The sequence below is a fragment of the Carassius carassius genome, chromosome 37 (genome assembly GCF_963082965.1).
Source record: "Carassius carassius chromosome 37, fCarCar2.1, whole genome shotgun sequence".
NCBI lineage: Eukaryota > Metazoa > Chordata > Actinopteri > Cypriniformes > Cyprinidae > Carassius > Carassius carassius.
The window spans coordinates 17,464,346-17,479,193 of record NC_081791.1 but is presented as its reverse complement, the minus strand read 5'-3'; the positions used below and the strand labels follow the sequence as shown (position 1 = coordinate 17,479,193).

General features: G+C 37.9%; 1 protein-coding gene across 4 annotated transcripts in view; it reads right to left on the bottom strand.

The window, feature by feature from the left end:
* Positions 1-14,190, bottom strand: part of LOC132118212 (serine/threonine-protein kinase WNK3-like) — a 44,042-nt gene extending 29,852 nt beyond the window's left edge. For all 4 annotated transcript variants that reach the window (XM_059527882.1, XM_059527884.1, XM_059527883.1 and 1 more), the window contains exons 1-3: positions 13,738-14,190; positions 890-1,062; positions 314-534 (exon numbers count right to left, since the gene is read on the bottom strand). In XM_059527882.1, the coding sequence (XP_059383865.1) occupies positions 314-534; positions 890-1,062; positions 13,738-14,187 (844 nt within the window). In that variant the 5' untranslated portion in view covers positions 14,188-14,190. The remainder of the gene's footprint in view (positions 1-313; positions 535-889; positions 1,063-13,737) is intronic.
* Positions 14,191-14,848: the final 658 nt, after the last annotated feature.

Here is a 14,848-nt window from a genome sequence, read left to right as displayed (position 1 = left end):
TTCTGTGCTAAAAAAATCAATAGTTATTGATGTTTTTGTGTGTGCACACATTGCCGTCAATAATGTGGAGCTGCAAGCAGTGCCCTTTAGTGTGCTCCAGTGTGGCAATACGATTTAAGTGAGCTAAAGAGACTGAGGAAGCAGGAAGAGACCTTTTCTTAGATCCTTGATGGGCACCATAATTACAGCCACCAATGTGGAAGACCTGAACCCCATTCAGGACAAGCATTTAGCCAAAAGGCTATAAAGAGGTCAGTCACATATTCAAGAACATCTTTTACTCCCAACAGGAAACTGAATAAAAGGCACAGACCTATGACACTCTTGGCAAACGATGTTCGCATGAGGGTGGCAAGGCCCAGGTCCCCAATCTTAACTGATCCGGTCGGGCCTGTGATGAAGATATTGTCACACTTGAGGTCACGGTGCACAATGGGTGGTGTACGGGTGTGTAGGAACTGTAGACCCTTTAGGATTTGTCTGCACCAGCTTCGAAGAACCTTGGGCTTCATCACTTTAAAGCGCTTAAGGTACCTGAAGCAGAGAAAAGAAGTCACGAGTTTCTCATGAATATGTTTTCACTCTTACTTGATGTTATATTGTATGGATCTTAGCAGCCTGAATGGACCAAAAATAAGAGTGTAACATTTTGCACCACACACCAGCAAAAAATCTGCTAAGTTGGCCACGTTAAGACAGATTTGCAGACAGATTTGATCAAAAACTGATGACATGTGGTGCAACATGAATAGGTTTTTTTTTTTTTTTACAGCTATTGCACAAATCTATTACTATTTTTAAGCTAATATTTACTTTTCACACATATTTATATATGTGTATTATTTAATTCAATATTAAATAACAATGAAAAAATGTAAATAATACACACGTTTTGAGCGTTCCTGAGGTCATGAGCTCAGTCACTAGGACAATGCACTTCTTGCCTCTAAGAACAGACTCCCAGGAGTCATAAAAACGCACAATGTTGGGATGCTGTAGACCCTTCAGCATTTCAGCCTCCTCTTTAAACCGCTGCTGCTCCGCTTTGGTCAGCTTTCGATCCTGACAAATAAACAAACACAAAACATATTAAATATTGTAGTAGATGTCATTAAACGTAGCCTGTAATGATTTAAAATGTCCTTAAAACTGTTTGGTTAACATTTTTACTTCACAATCTGAAAAATACAAAAAAAAAAACAACAACAACTGACTGGAACGGAGAGAGAAAAAGGGATATAAACATGTCTAAACCAATTATGATCGTGCTTTTAAGCAAAAACGGAATAAGAAATGGAAAAGCTCTTGCTTCAACATCCTCTCTATGAAAATAGAATTATTTTCACACCCAAAAGTGCTGTCCTATTTATCAGGTTAATGACCAAGTTATAAATATTACTAACTAGTCTGTGATCTTTGTATAAATGTGATTAAATTTTTTTTTTACAGCAAAGTAGCCCTACTCATAAATTATATTGTAATGCCTCATTAATTATGAATGTCAGCATACCATGATAGCACAGCACTCTTCCAGCCACTTGCTGCTGAGAGAAAATGAGTTCCACTTTAAAAAATGTGCTGCGAGAGAGGAATGTTCAAAGCTTTGTATCCATTCAGTTTTACTGCAAGAATGTAACCCTCCCAAACACGCTACGCTATGTCGTACATCAGCCATCTTTGGTGGTTTCAATACAGCAGTGTGGCAGGTGGGGTGGAGGGAGAGTATTTTACCGATGGCTGATCACTGTAAAATGCTTGCTTCAGCATGGACAGTACACTAGCGATCAATGGCCACCAGGTGGCGCTGGCAAAAAGGAGATGTGTGACAGGGAGACAACACCCAGCATTAGCCTAAAAATCACATTTCAGCCACAGCGGCCACCATGACCAGATTGCCCCAGTGTGGCGGATGTTGATTAAATCCCTTCGCTGACACAAATTGGGGAAAATGCCACAGTGCTAACACCAAGCACACATACACTCACTCATTCACTGCATTGGCAAACGGCAAACACACTTGTGCTGCCATGTGACACACTGATGATTAACTGTGCTCACCCTGAACAACCCCACGATACTAATAAAACATATTAGATGAGGCCTTGATTTACAAACTTGTTTTTAAAGGAAGAGTTCACCTAAAAAGGAATATTATGTTATAATTTACTCACTCTCCTATCGTTTTAAACATGTACAACTTATTTTTTTCTGTAGAGGACAAAAAGATATTTTGAAGAACGTTTCTTCTGTTCGTGTCCATATTCACTGGGGTTTAAAACAACACTAGAGCCCTTTGACTTCCATTGTATGGACCAAAAATATAGTTTTTAAATATCATCTTTTATACAGATTTAAAATGACATGAGGGTGAAGAAATCATGACAGCATATTAGGATGAACTATCCCTTTAAGACAAGCCACTGTTTGTTTCTTTTCTTCACTGAATCTGAACAGATTTACCCAAAAAAGGCTTGTAATCTTTAATCTGTGTGATGACAGAACATCTCTCTGAATTCTGATTTACACATAAAAATAAAAAAATTTAAAGATCAGTCTAACTGTGATACTCTGCATTGGGTTCATTCGGTACATGTAGCTGAACACAAATGAAGTACTGCGATTCCTTGACCCTTAGGCTTTGAGAGTTGTGTGACATACATGGATAAAATAATCATAATATGTCCGGGTCAAAGGCCACAACATGAGTTATGCAAGCAGTGTGTAAAATAAACAGACAAATAAAAGTAAGAAACAACAGCTTTCACAGCTCGGTAAACTCACTGCATGAGATTTACACACAATTTTACTTCAATTTCTGCTGTCTATGCATCAACAAGTAGAGCTAACTTCTGGAGGATATTTTGTGGTGTACAATCTGATTGCCATGTAATGAGGTATTTCTGTTGTTAAACTTCCATCTGTAAATCATGCCCTTCTCTTTTAAGGAATCAACTAACTTGGTGTTAGTTTGAGGAAGTATTCTGTGGAAGCTGAGGCCTCTTGTTTTCTTTTCCTCCTTTCTATGTCAGTAAGTTGTGTGTAGACCCATGATCAGTTCGCCCACAGAACTGACAAAAGCACTGCATAATCCAAGTCATTCACAAAATGCTTTGCATACATTACCATTCCAAAGTTTGGAATTAGTAATATTTCTTGTTTGAAATAACTGTATATGTTTATTCAGCAAAGATGTCAAAAGTGACAGTCAAAAAAATGTATAATGTTACAAAATAAAAATTTGTATCAAAAAATTCTAAAAAAAAATGTATTATGGTTTACACCGCACAAGTGCTTTCTTTCAACACTGATAATAAGAAATGTTTCTTAAACTTTAAATCTTCCTATTAAAATGATTTGGGGATGAAAGATCATGTGGCACTGAAGACTGGAATAATGGCTGCTGAACATTTTGCTTGGTTTTAATATTACATTAAAGCAAAATGCATTAATTTTTAATTATAATAATATTTCACATTGTTCCTAGTTTTGAAGTTTTGAAGATTTTAGCTACCAATAAAATACTCTCAGCATCACTTAAAGCATATTCAGTCAGTTAAATTTCAATTCAATGAGTCATAAATCACATCATAAATCAGTTTAGCAACTCAATTCTTCAGTAACAGTGTAAAGGCACAAATATTTGTCTAGGTGTCTCTTGCTAATTCTGTAAAGGTTCCACATAAACACTGTGTTAAAGTATGTTTGCTTCGATCAGCCAATAAAAACAGAATGAGAGGAAATCTGGAGAGGATTTTCTGTGCAGATTCTGTATGGTGTTGAATGCTCCCGTGTGTGCTTGCTTGTACAGTGCAAGCACACTTTCCATGGTGTTCCACTTTCAAATGCAGATATGCCACCTTTGCCATTTTTGTAGTGCTGCACACAGCAAGGGACTTTTCTGTAATGTTTTGCCCTATGCAAGCATTTTCAATAACCAGAATTATAAATAATTCATATAAATTCAGATGAATTGGAGGATCGATCTGGAAATCGTTTAGGAAAGCATGACGATGCATCTGTGAATGGTTTTTACCGCCTCCTCTTGCATGTACACAGAATTTGTTTAGACCTAATCAAGGTTGTAATCAATTGCGCAGGTTTAATAATGTCTCATTGAAAAACCCATATTGATCAACATTTATTCAGAATCATGAAGCTTATAACAGTTTCAAACACACCCACATATCACTAAAAGCATCACCCTGATCCTTGAACTTTGACCATCCATTTCCAGCACAACAACAAGGTTTCTTTGTGTTGACAGATGCTTCCTGTTTTGTGGTGCATTGAAAATTAATGCTGAGTTCTTGTGTTTTGCGGCTAAAGGCTAACGTGAGTGTATCTGTGCATGTGTGTGCTGGTGTTCCGTCTGCTAGTGAACGCTGAATGCTGAGTTAGTGTCTTTTAAGGGCGCCTTTATCTGTCTGAGTTTTACTGTTCCCTTGGCCTCTTCATGAGTGTCTTGTCCTAGCTTTTATAGCATTCTGTTCAGCAACCTGGGTAAGCAGTGGCAAGGAGAATTAAGAAAGTGAGAGATTAGTCAGGTCATGTAAAACTAGATGGACATTGTTTCTATTTACACACTACTGTCTGGCTATCCGGTTGAAATTTCCCTTTTATTGAATAACAGATACAGGATTTGAACTAAAAACCTTCCAGGTTGCAAAGTCACTGACCATGGCACTTGGTAAAGCTTGGTAATGAGTTAGGGTCGTTCAATATCTAAGGCAATATCAATATTATTAGTCACAAACGACAGCACACATTAAAATGAGAAACAAACAGGTCAGGCAACCTGTCAACCGCACTTAAAACATAATGCAAGTTGAGTTTCCATGTTAAAGTTGCATCTGTTGAGTTTGTCTGTGTGTTTGTTCAGTTGTCAGGTGAGGCTCCAGTAACTCAGGCTACCGTAAACACTGTAAAGCCTAAGCCAGTCTGACCCTTTCCACAAAATGAAACACTTCAGGATCGGTCACCTGTTCAGCCCGAAAAAGCCCACAAAAACACTCCACGTGAGTGCTTGCTGAACTGCCCAAGTGCTGATGAAACATAAGCAGATGCATTAGTACACAATGCATACATCATGGCTTTTAAATTGAGTTTCACTGTGCCATACACATTCACTAATCTAAACGAAATCTCGGATCCCTGTGGATGTATAAAGCAATCATGACTATCATCTTTTTATTATTGTGCTATTCGATATGCCTTTTGGGTTTAACTGCAAAGAAGAGGCAAGGGAGGGTGGATGATCAGCTCATATTACTAACATATTCACTGTAATACAGCTTCATGGCAAAAGCAACATAATACCCACTAGCTCAATGCATTGCAATGAAGACACATACCTGTCTTCCTGTAGATGTGTGTGCGCTAGTGAAAACAAACATGACAAGAAACATTTAGATAGTTTGAGTAAGCAATCCTTTAATAACTAATAAATGCACTATTATGAATAACTGATTGCTGGACAAAATTATTCAAACATATATTATCAAAGTTTAGGCCCAATCTCAATTCTACCTAGGGCTGCCCTCAACTAAAGATTTTTCTGGTCGACAAGTCATTGTTCATTTGAAGCATTAGTCGACTAATTGCACGTTTATTAATAAGCCATTTAAATCATTATAAAGAGCCTTTAATTGCAAACAAAGCCTAATAAGCAGTCAAGTACATAGTAGTAGTGTTTCTATTGCTCAAGTGGTAGAACATTGTGCTATCAAGTGCAAGGTTGGGGGTTTGATTTCCCAGGAACACATGATAGGTAAAAAATTGATAGCCTGAATGCACTGTAAATCGCTTTGGATTAAAGCGTCTGCTAAATGCATACATTTAATTTAATTTAAGTACATACATAAGCTTAACACACTGCACCGGCAGAAGTAATGATTATGAATGTTTCAGGGAAAAACAGTAAGGAGACTGCATTAACATCTGAATAATTGATAAACGTGTGTTTTGTTTTCGGATTAAGAAATGAAGTCGGTGACACTGACTCCGCAGTAGTGATGCGCTTGTATGCATCTTTCACATGGATTACATAATCTGAGAATTTGTTTTCCATTTGAATTGGTTCATCTGAAAGTAGACATTTCACTCTCTATACATTTATTTTATTGTCTGTAAGGCAAAGATATACACAGTTTTGCGCTCAAGTTCGTAGACTGAGATGGCAGAAAGCGCATCATGTTTGCTTTCATTATTTTACAAAAGCGTGGTATTGTGAGTGCACACAAATAAACGTAGAGTGAGTCTTTACAGATTTGAAATATGTATTACTCTTATCTGTATAATCAAAAATGAGGGATTTTTTTGAGAGCAAGTGAACGCATCAAATTTAAAAATCAGAGCTCTAGAAAAGGATAACATTATTTCTATTTATATATTTTTTTAAGATGAACTTATAGTTTTAGATGGTTTCATGAACACTGTGAGCAAAATTGTCTGAAAGAGATAAAGTGAATGATAGTCAGATAGTCATGTGATCTTAACGTGTCAGCTCCAATGATGTGAACTGCTCCGCAAAATAGATTTTATTACATTACTGATATGATTGGAGTCTTCATCTCATCATGTGACTGTAAATGATTTAAACATATTTTCACAAGTACCATTCATTACTGAGTGCACCTATAAAAACTCGCCTAGCCTGAACACACACTATGTCTGACTGTGATCCTACTGAAATGTTGAGGACACTGACCTTTTTCAAAGATGGGATTGGCTCAGAGCTTTGCCATCAGAATAAAGACGTTCACACGGAGCCATTGCCTCAGTTTCTCTTTTACTCAGAGCCACTTGATGACACTGAATGTCTGACATCAAATTTGACCACAACTGATGGGGTGAAAAGTTCTGAGCGCTAACGGAACATTACTCTGAATTAAATGAGTTTAGTCTGGGAGAGAGACAGCACAAATTAGAACTGCTAAAGCTCTCATTTCTGACTTTATTATGGACTTTTTCTGCCAACCTTCTGACTAAAATGATTCTCATTATGCCATAAGTGATATAATTAAAATCACATAAATCTTGTCAATGGATTTTGTGAACACTGCTTCCAAAGCACATGATCCTTCATAACACCCACATTCAGACTGTAGTAAAACTACAGAAGACCCCAATCCAACGTGAATATTCATTTAGATTTTCAGAATAGTATTTCAGTCTATAAAAAAAAAAAAAAAAAAAAATAGCATCCAAAGTAAAGCCGTTTTATTTTTACACCTTGTAAAATGTAAATTTAAATAAATTCTATGGTCTGGAGTGTATTTTGTTGTGGCAGAAGCTGACCTGGGGCAGACTGGTCTGGTTTTTGCTGCTTACATTCAGCCAGTTGTGTTTCTGCATGAGTTGTGCTGTCTGTGCAAGCTTTTTGTTCAGGCCTGACAGGCACCCACTGTAATTAACTCCCTGGATCACCCTGTATACTCAATCACACGGACAGAGAGAACACCCCTCCAACACTGTACGCCCCACACACACGCATAACAAAGCCACACAACACTGTAGTCCACGTGCTGGTAAAGAGCTGCAAGGAGTAGAGCACATAATAATAAATCTAAGTTGCATCTGCACTAATACATTAAGAGAGAAACTGACATAAACTCACATAAACTCATAACATAAACTCAAAAATATGTTTAGGATATATTCACTAAAAGCTTCATACGAGACAGAACAGAGGGATAAACTAAAATGTGAACATCTATTTTCCATACAGTGTTTTAACAATTAATCCCTATATCTCAAATAGGGTTGGGCGATGTCTAACAAATTGGCATCAGACGATGTCTACAATGAAACATTGCAATGGACGATGACATTGGGGGTGGGGTGAATTTTCGCCATCTGAACTGTATGCAAACGTCAGCGTGCATCCCAATTTTTCTGACTGCACATACAGTCCGCGTACAGCACAGGCGCGAGGTGAATGTTGAGACAGAGCGAGTCAAGTACTGCACAAGTGTCGAGCTCGTCTGTCCGCGCTAGGGATGGGACGGTATGAAAATTTAATATCACGATTATAGTGACTAAAATTATCACAATTATCAATATTATCACGGTTTTGTTGAAACGAGATGAAAGTGTTCAAAAATAGTTGATGCTCACACTGAAAACATTTCAGCAAGTTTTATATTTAATAATCAACAAACAACTAATAAAACAAGCAACTCTATGCACTTAATTTAAAGAAAGATTAAATTCTGTGGCATTTCCTTCCTTACAATGAAAAGTGTAGAAGCATAGAAAAGCATAGAAAAGTCACTGACTTTCGCCATTCCTTCTCGAAAAAAAACAAAAAAAACATTGTGCGCTGCGCTTGCGTCAGACTGTTGCTGGCTGGACATGATTTAATAGTGAGTTATTAAAACCGTGATAATCAAACACGGTTTTAATGATAATTCATTTTTAAACGATATTACTAACCTTCAGCACATTTTATCACGGTTATCAATAAAACCGGTTATCGTCCCATCCCTAGTCCGCGCTCATCCGCGGTTGAGCATGGGAAGCCATACACACCGAAAGTGGACAGCCCCTGCCCTACCAGTCTGTATGGACTTTTGTGTACATGTGTCGGTCAGTTTATGCCCACATTTTGGGGAACAAATGTGCCCACTACTAGGATAGCATAAACTGAAAACACGCTGTTGGGATCAGCGAGTGGTCCCCATAAGGACCATAATAAATAATGTTTTAATGAAACGTATAAGAGCAAAAAAAGAAATGAGAAAATATAATTACTCACAGACATCAAGGAAATTAAATGTCAAACCAATACTAACAAGCTGATCTTTTTTCCCAATGTTTTTCCAGACAATCATTAAACTGTCAATATAAAAATTGTATACACATTTTGTGTGTGGGATGCGGCTGTGATGCGGCTTTTCACTGCAAAAAATGACACCTTTTACTTTAAGCTATTGTAATAAATAGATATCAGATAATTTGCACATAAGTGAAAACAGAGTAAACTACATACATCTACATTTGCTTCTGCAATATAACAACTTTTAGCTTCTAAAGCTTTTAAAGGCAAGGTGTCATTAAAGGACATGCAGGCCAGACAGAAACATCTTCAACAAACTACCTGGAGGCTGTGGAAGAATATCTGTCTAGCCAGCTCTGCTCGGCTTATTTAGTTGAAAAAATTGCCAAATTCACATTACAGGGTTATGCACTTGTCCGCTTTTATCTGGATCCAAGCCATATAGAGAACAAAATCATCACGGAAATGACAGAACAACATGCCTTCTAACCATCACTACTGCTCTTACTGGCACCCAGTACAAATCTGTCTGGACTCAGTGAGGTCGAGCAGAATAGCACTGTTCTGAAATAACCTACGCTGTGTCCTTTATTATTACGTAACCTGCATCGAGAGGTGTTCTTCTATCATCGTAAAATGAAAGCTAGAAACAGGAAAGAATCTCCAAATCAGACATTAAAGTGAAAGCAATCCAGCCTAGGATATGCAGGATATGCAAGCCTACTGTGAGAGGGACTCTTCACACCTCACTTGTCTCATGTTCTTCTAATCACTTACGAATGTCTCAGTCAGTGCTTCACATCATTGTTTTTATAGTTCATATAGTTCATAGCATCACCCACTATAATCATGAGTGAGTTAGAACAGGATGTTTTGATAGCATTCTTGAGTTGAAAAAGCTAATAAAAATGTTCAATTAGGCATGGAGTTATGAAGGTTCAATCAATATACAATTATAATAATTTATTAGGCTATTAAGGATTGTTTCATGAGAATTCATAATATGGAAGTATACCCAGGAAGTAATTTTGCTCATTAAAGGAGAGATAATTTCAAATCATCAGTTCTGTGCTTACGTTAACTGTAATTAAAGCGGATTTGTTTGATTTTGTCTGTGGCGGAGAACTGGTTTTATGAAAGACAGAGATGCATGGGTTTTTTTAGCTCTAGGATTGCTCAGAGCAGGGTTTCTCTCACCAGGGAGTGAGAAATGGAAAACCCAGAGCGATAACAGAAAGCTTTGAGCAGTGAGAGGAAATCCTGCTGTTGCAAATGTCTGCAAGGCTACTAAATCACAAGGCAGCTGATATTCAGAACAGCAGCTCTTGCTCAAGCGATAATGCTCTTTAGAGTCATCTGTAATTATAATTGAAGATTATAAAAATGAGAAACTCACATGAAAGTCCAAAGGCATAACAGAGCCATTTTAGGATTCCTTGTAAGTGCATTAGATCAGCTTGTTTGGGCATCTCTTCATATATAAGGGTCTGTGGTTAGCATTAACCACTCAGCTTCTCTCTGGAACTGATGCCATGTTAATCCTCTATTTGGCTCATCTATCACCCAGTCCCTCTTACACACTCCTTCAGCACTTTCGATTGTATTGTACATTGTATAGAGTTCTTACCTGAATTTTCTTAACAATACGGCTGTCACTATTATGCACTTTTGGCTTATGATTATTTGTCATACAAATAATTTTGATCATGTCATTAGAATGATATCATATGAGCAAATATTTGTAAACAAATATTGCACAGGGTAGCATGACATGAATTTTGATTAAAACATTTTTTAAATGACGTCGATTTGATAAAGATTCTCAAATGCCGTGAATCGATCTTTTTCGATATTTCAGCAAACATTTAAAAGAAGATTTGAATAATGTGAATCTTTCATTAGTCTTCTCCACTAGTTGTCACCCTCTTATTTACCTTGAGCAATGTCAAAACTGAAAGCCTGTCACTCATTAGCTTATCATGGCGGAGATACTCTTGACAAGAAGCAAGAACAAAGTGTGATTTGCAATGCTTAGGTAAAATTCTATAGTCTTACAGCTAAAATAAAATAATAAAATAAATAAATACACTTCTGTTCTGGTAGCTAGCTAATTCTACCCTGGACAAATTTAAATCAGCATAAAACACATCATGGACAAATCAGTTCCTTACTGTAACCTTCAGTAACCAAAAATTTTTGAACCGTGAATGAATGAATTACTTTAACGTGGAACTAAAGTGATCACCAAGCACTTTGCATTTTAACAATGCGCATAAGAAATGACCTGCACAATGGACACAAAGAGAAACACTTACTGAGAGATACCGTCCAGTAGCACACTGTAAACGTGAAATCTCTCACATGACGTAGTACTAGAAAAACATGACATTTAAGATTTAACTTCAAATTCCCTTATTTGGATGGTAATGAGTGACTGGAAGTTCAGAATCACAAAATAACTGTACTCATTACAATTGAGAACATAAAACAGCACCATCATCTACGACACAGTTTCCTAACAAACCACATCATCATTTGACAAGGTTTCTTAAACCACAGTGTCTCATTCTGTTCTGGACTACCTCTTGTGTCACATCAACAGCTCACATCAGGACTCGACTTTAGGAGAAGGACAGTTTAGTTCTGTATTACATTACTCTCTCTAAGCAGAAGCATGAGCTGTTGGGGTCAAGAAGGCTTAAGAGAATGTCTCCTAAACTATGGATTCATCTCCTCAAACTCGGTCAAGAGATTAAACCACATTTCATAACGGAAGGATTAAAGTGAATATTACAATCTGTGCACAGAGAACAGTCTTTTAGGTTTACTTTATTACAAGTACCAGGCTGGCCCACCTGCTGGCATGAGGAGGAATTTGAGGGTGGCTCAAAATATCTGCATTTATTTGCACTTGCTGGCCACATTTGTTTTAGTATTATATCAGATAAGCAAACATAGGCTGAAATATTGCAAACTAAAGTGGTGCAACTGTTTAGTAAATTGGCCCCTGAGTGTGTGTGGGATTCGCTCCAAGCCAAACACATGACTCCCAACCTTTCAACACAATGCAACCAAACAAACCAGGCATGATAAAGAGAGAGAAGTGAGAACAAACATCAGATTGCTCATTCAGTCACTGTTCTGCCATATGTCATTGTTCCTCTTTTACTGTGATACTGAGTATCACAGATTTGTATTCCACTATGGTGTATTCCACTACCTTTTGCTTGTTTTTCTGTTGTTTGTTTAGAACTGAGTATTAACCATTTTCAACTTTTGTTTTACATTTTCAAATCTACAGCAGAATTAAATCTAATTCACCCCTATTAGCCCACTGTTTGTACATGTATTAGCAGAATTAGCATAAAAATACACTGGCATGTTGTTATTTTTGTTTTTGTTCTGCCTCCATCCTGCTACTGGCAACAAATCTGCCATTATGAAGAAGGAACATAGACCATCCATGATGAGCAAAAAGACAATGATGTAGGCCAATAACAAGACTGGCCTGAAAACAACAATGACAACAACAACAGTGCACTGCTGGATAGCTGGGTTTAATCATGTTTTTGTAGGAATATAAACTGTATGGTAGGTCTGAACTATGTAAAAATGTGTAAAATTATCAATGCAGGGTTTTCAAAACGGGGTCTGGTGACCCCCAAATGGCCACCAGAGAGAAGATTTCAGAAAATATAAAATGTATTAATATTCATTCATTCATTTATATATATATATATATATATATATATATATACACATATATATTTATATATATATATATATATATATATATATACACATATATACACATATATATATATATATATATATATATATATATATATATATATATATATATATATATATATATTTTACTAATTTTCTATTTTATATTATACTACAGATTCATGAATTTAAATCAAAATAATTTATTTCTATTGACAGTACTACTTTTAAATAGGAAGGAATAGGCTTAAAAAAAAAAAAAAATATATATATATATATATATATATATATATATATTGTTTATTAATAAGCTTTCATATCTAACATTAACAGTGGAGAGAAAACATATAGATTTGAAAGTTCCTGGATCAATAAATAATTATAAATTAAAAGTAAATAAAAATTTGAATAAGGTGGAACCATGTAAATGATAAGCCTATACTCTCTGAATAATCTCCCTTGATCAGACCCATGATTTACATGCCATTTCAACCTTTTAATCAATAATCTGATTCAGTAAGCCTCTTACGTAGCTGGTATTAACCTTCTTAAATGCACCTTACTGGTTAATTATTGTACTAAACACCATTTTAGTGCTGAAACGCAACAGGCTTTCCTCTGAGCTGGCCGTTTTGCATGAGCTGAAAGACTTTGCTTCATGAGAGGATTTAAAATGACACGTGGCACAGAAATATTTCTGATGGCATGCTGGCTAAGCTACTGCACATTATACAGCTACTGTCTGTTGTGATATGTGGCCAATTCAGTCCCATCTACATATGCGCAGCCCTCTGTTTACAACAGCATTATGAAACAGTTGGGTCCCTATGGCAAAACCAATTATTCAGTGACGACTTTTCCTAGAAAATACAATCTGCAGTGGCCAACAATAGGTTCAGCATAGTGGCAAAGGCAAAAAGATTCCATTTCACAACAAGAGAGCCTCTTTTGGGCCGTGTTGTTTGTCCAGTCCATTGCGCCGTGAGTAGGCTTGACCCTTCTCTCCCACGGATAGTCTCTGTGTAATCTATAAAGCTATTGAGCTCTGACTTTGAAACTCTTTTTTTTCTACTGTTCTCACTGCACTCAACAGTAACTGCCTAAAGAGAAACACAAGAGGCTTAGATTTCACCAACAAGCTTGGAAAACTCCTGAGTAACAGCATCCCAATTCAAACCAGCAGAGCTAAAGCACTTAGACTGAAAAGCATGAACTCAAATTCCAAGTCTCACCTGCAGTTCACACCAGGCAACTTCCACCCAGGTTTCCGTGTCCAGGCCTTTGTAAACGGTTTTGAATGCTCCTCTGCCAAGCTCAATGTCAAATTTTAAAAAGCGGCCACCTGGTGAAGTGGCGACGGCCTTCATCTCAGCCTCTTCTTCCTGTTCTTTATCTCTCTCCTTCCCCTTCAGAGCAGGCGCTGTAAGGCCGGTCTTATCAGGATCCTGCGTGCCATGAGTGCCATCCTCACCCAGGGCTGCCGAGGCACTGTCGGGTAACTGCTGGGCTCCGCTGGTGAAAACAGAGTCAGAGGCACAAAACTCGAGGTTAGGGGCGCTGTGAAAGGCTGCGGGGGTTTCTTCCACCTCATCGACCTCTTCGCATATCTCCACGCTCTTCCGGAAAAAGCGCTTGTTCTCCCGTTTCCGACACGGTTCTTGGGCTGCCGGTGGGGAGGGCATGAAGAAGGTTTCTTTACCGTCCTCCACTCCACCACCTCCTCCTCCTGCACCCCAAGCTCTCCTTTCCTGGGTCTGGGAGGAGGGGAAGTCAGACAGAGTGCTGTGCAACCTCTCTCTTTCCCGGGCGGCCCTGTTCCCCTGGTCACTCTCCTCCTCCCTCTCTCCATCAGGTTTCTCTCCAGAGGATTCCTCCGTGGCAGTGGGCTCTCCCGGGTCCGTCGCCATGACGACTGACCTTTCCCACTCCTCTGCCACTGCCCCCTCCTCCTGCACTCTGGATCTCTGTCAGTCCCCGTCTCTCTCACTCTGTGATCACCCTCTCATGAACGTCTGTAGCTGTTCCTTCCAGTGTTGCCAGCTGTCAGCGACAAGAATTACTTGCTCTTTTCTGCGGCTCTAATCTTCCACGTTCGTTCGAGTTCACAGGAGTATCAAAGGGTGCTTGTTTTTTTTAATGTATCTGCAGGTTAATTCAGTTTTGGCTGCGTACTTTCCTTATCTCCATTTCCTGCATAGAGGTTCTTGTGGATGGCTCAGATATGACTGATTCCCAGGTGAATGGCCTTCAGTGAGGAGGGATTTTCAAGTGTATCCTACAGAAGAAAAACACAGGGTGTCATCATTGAATTAATTTAATAAACATTAGACAAAGTCACAGTAA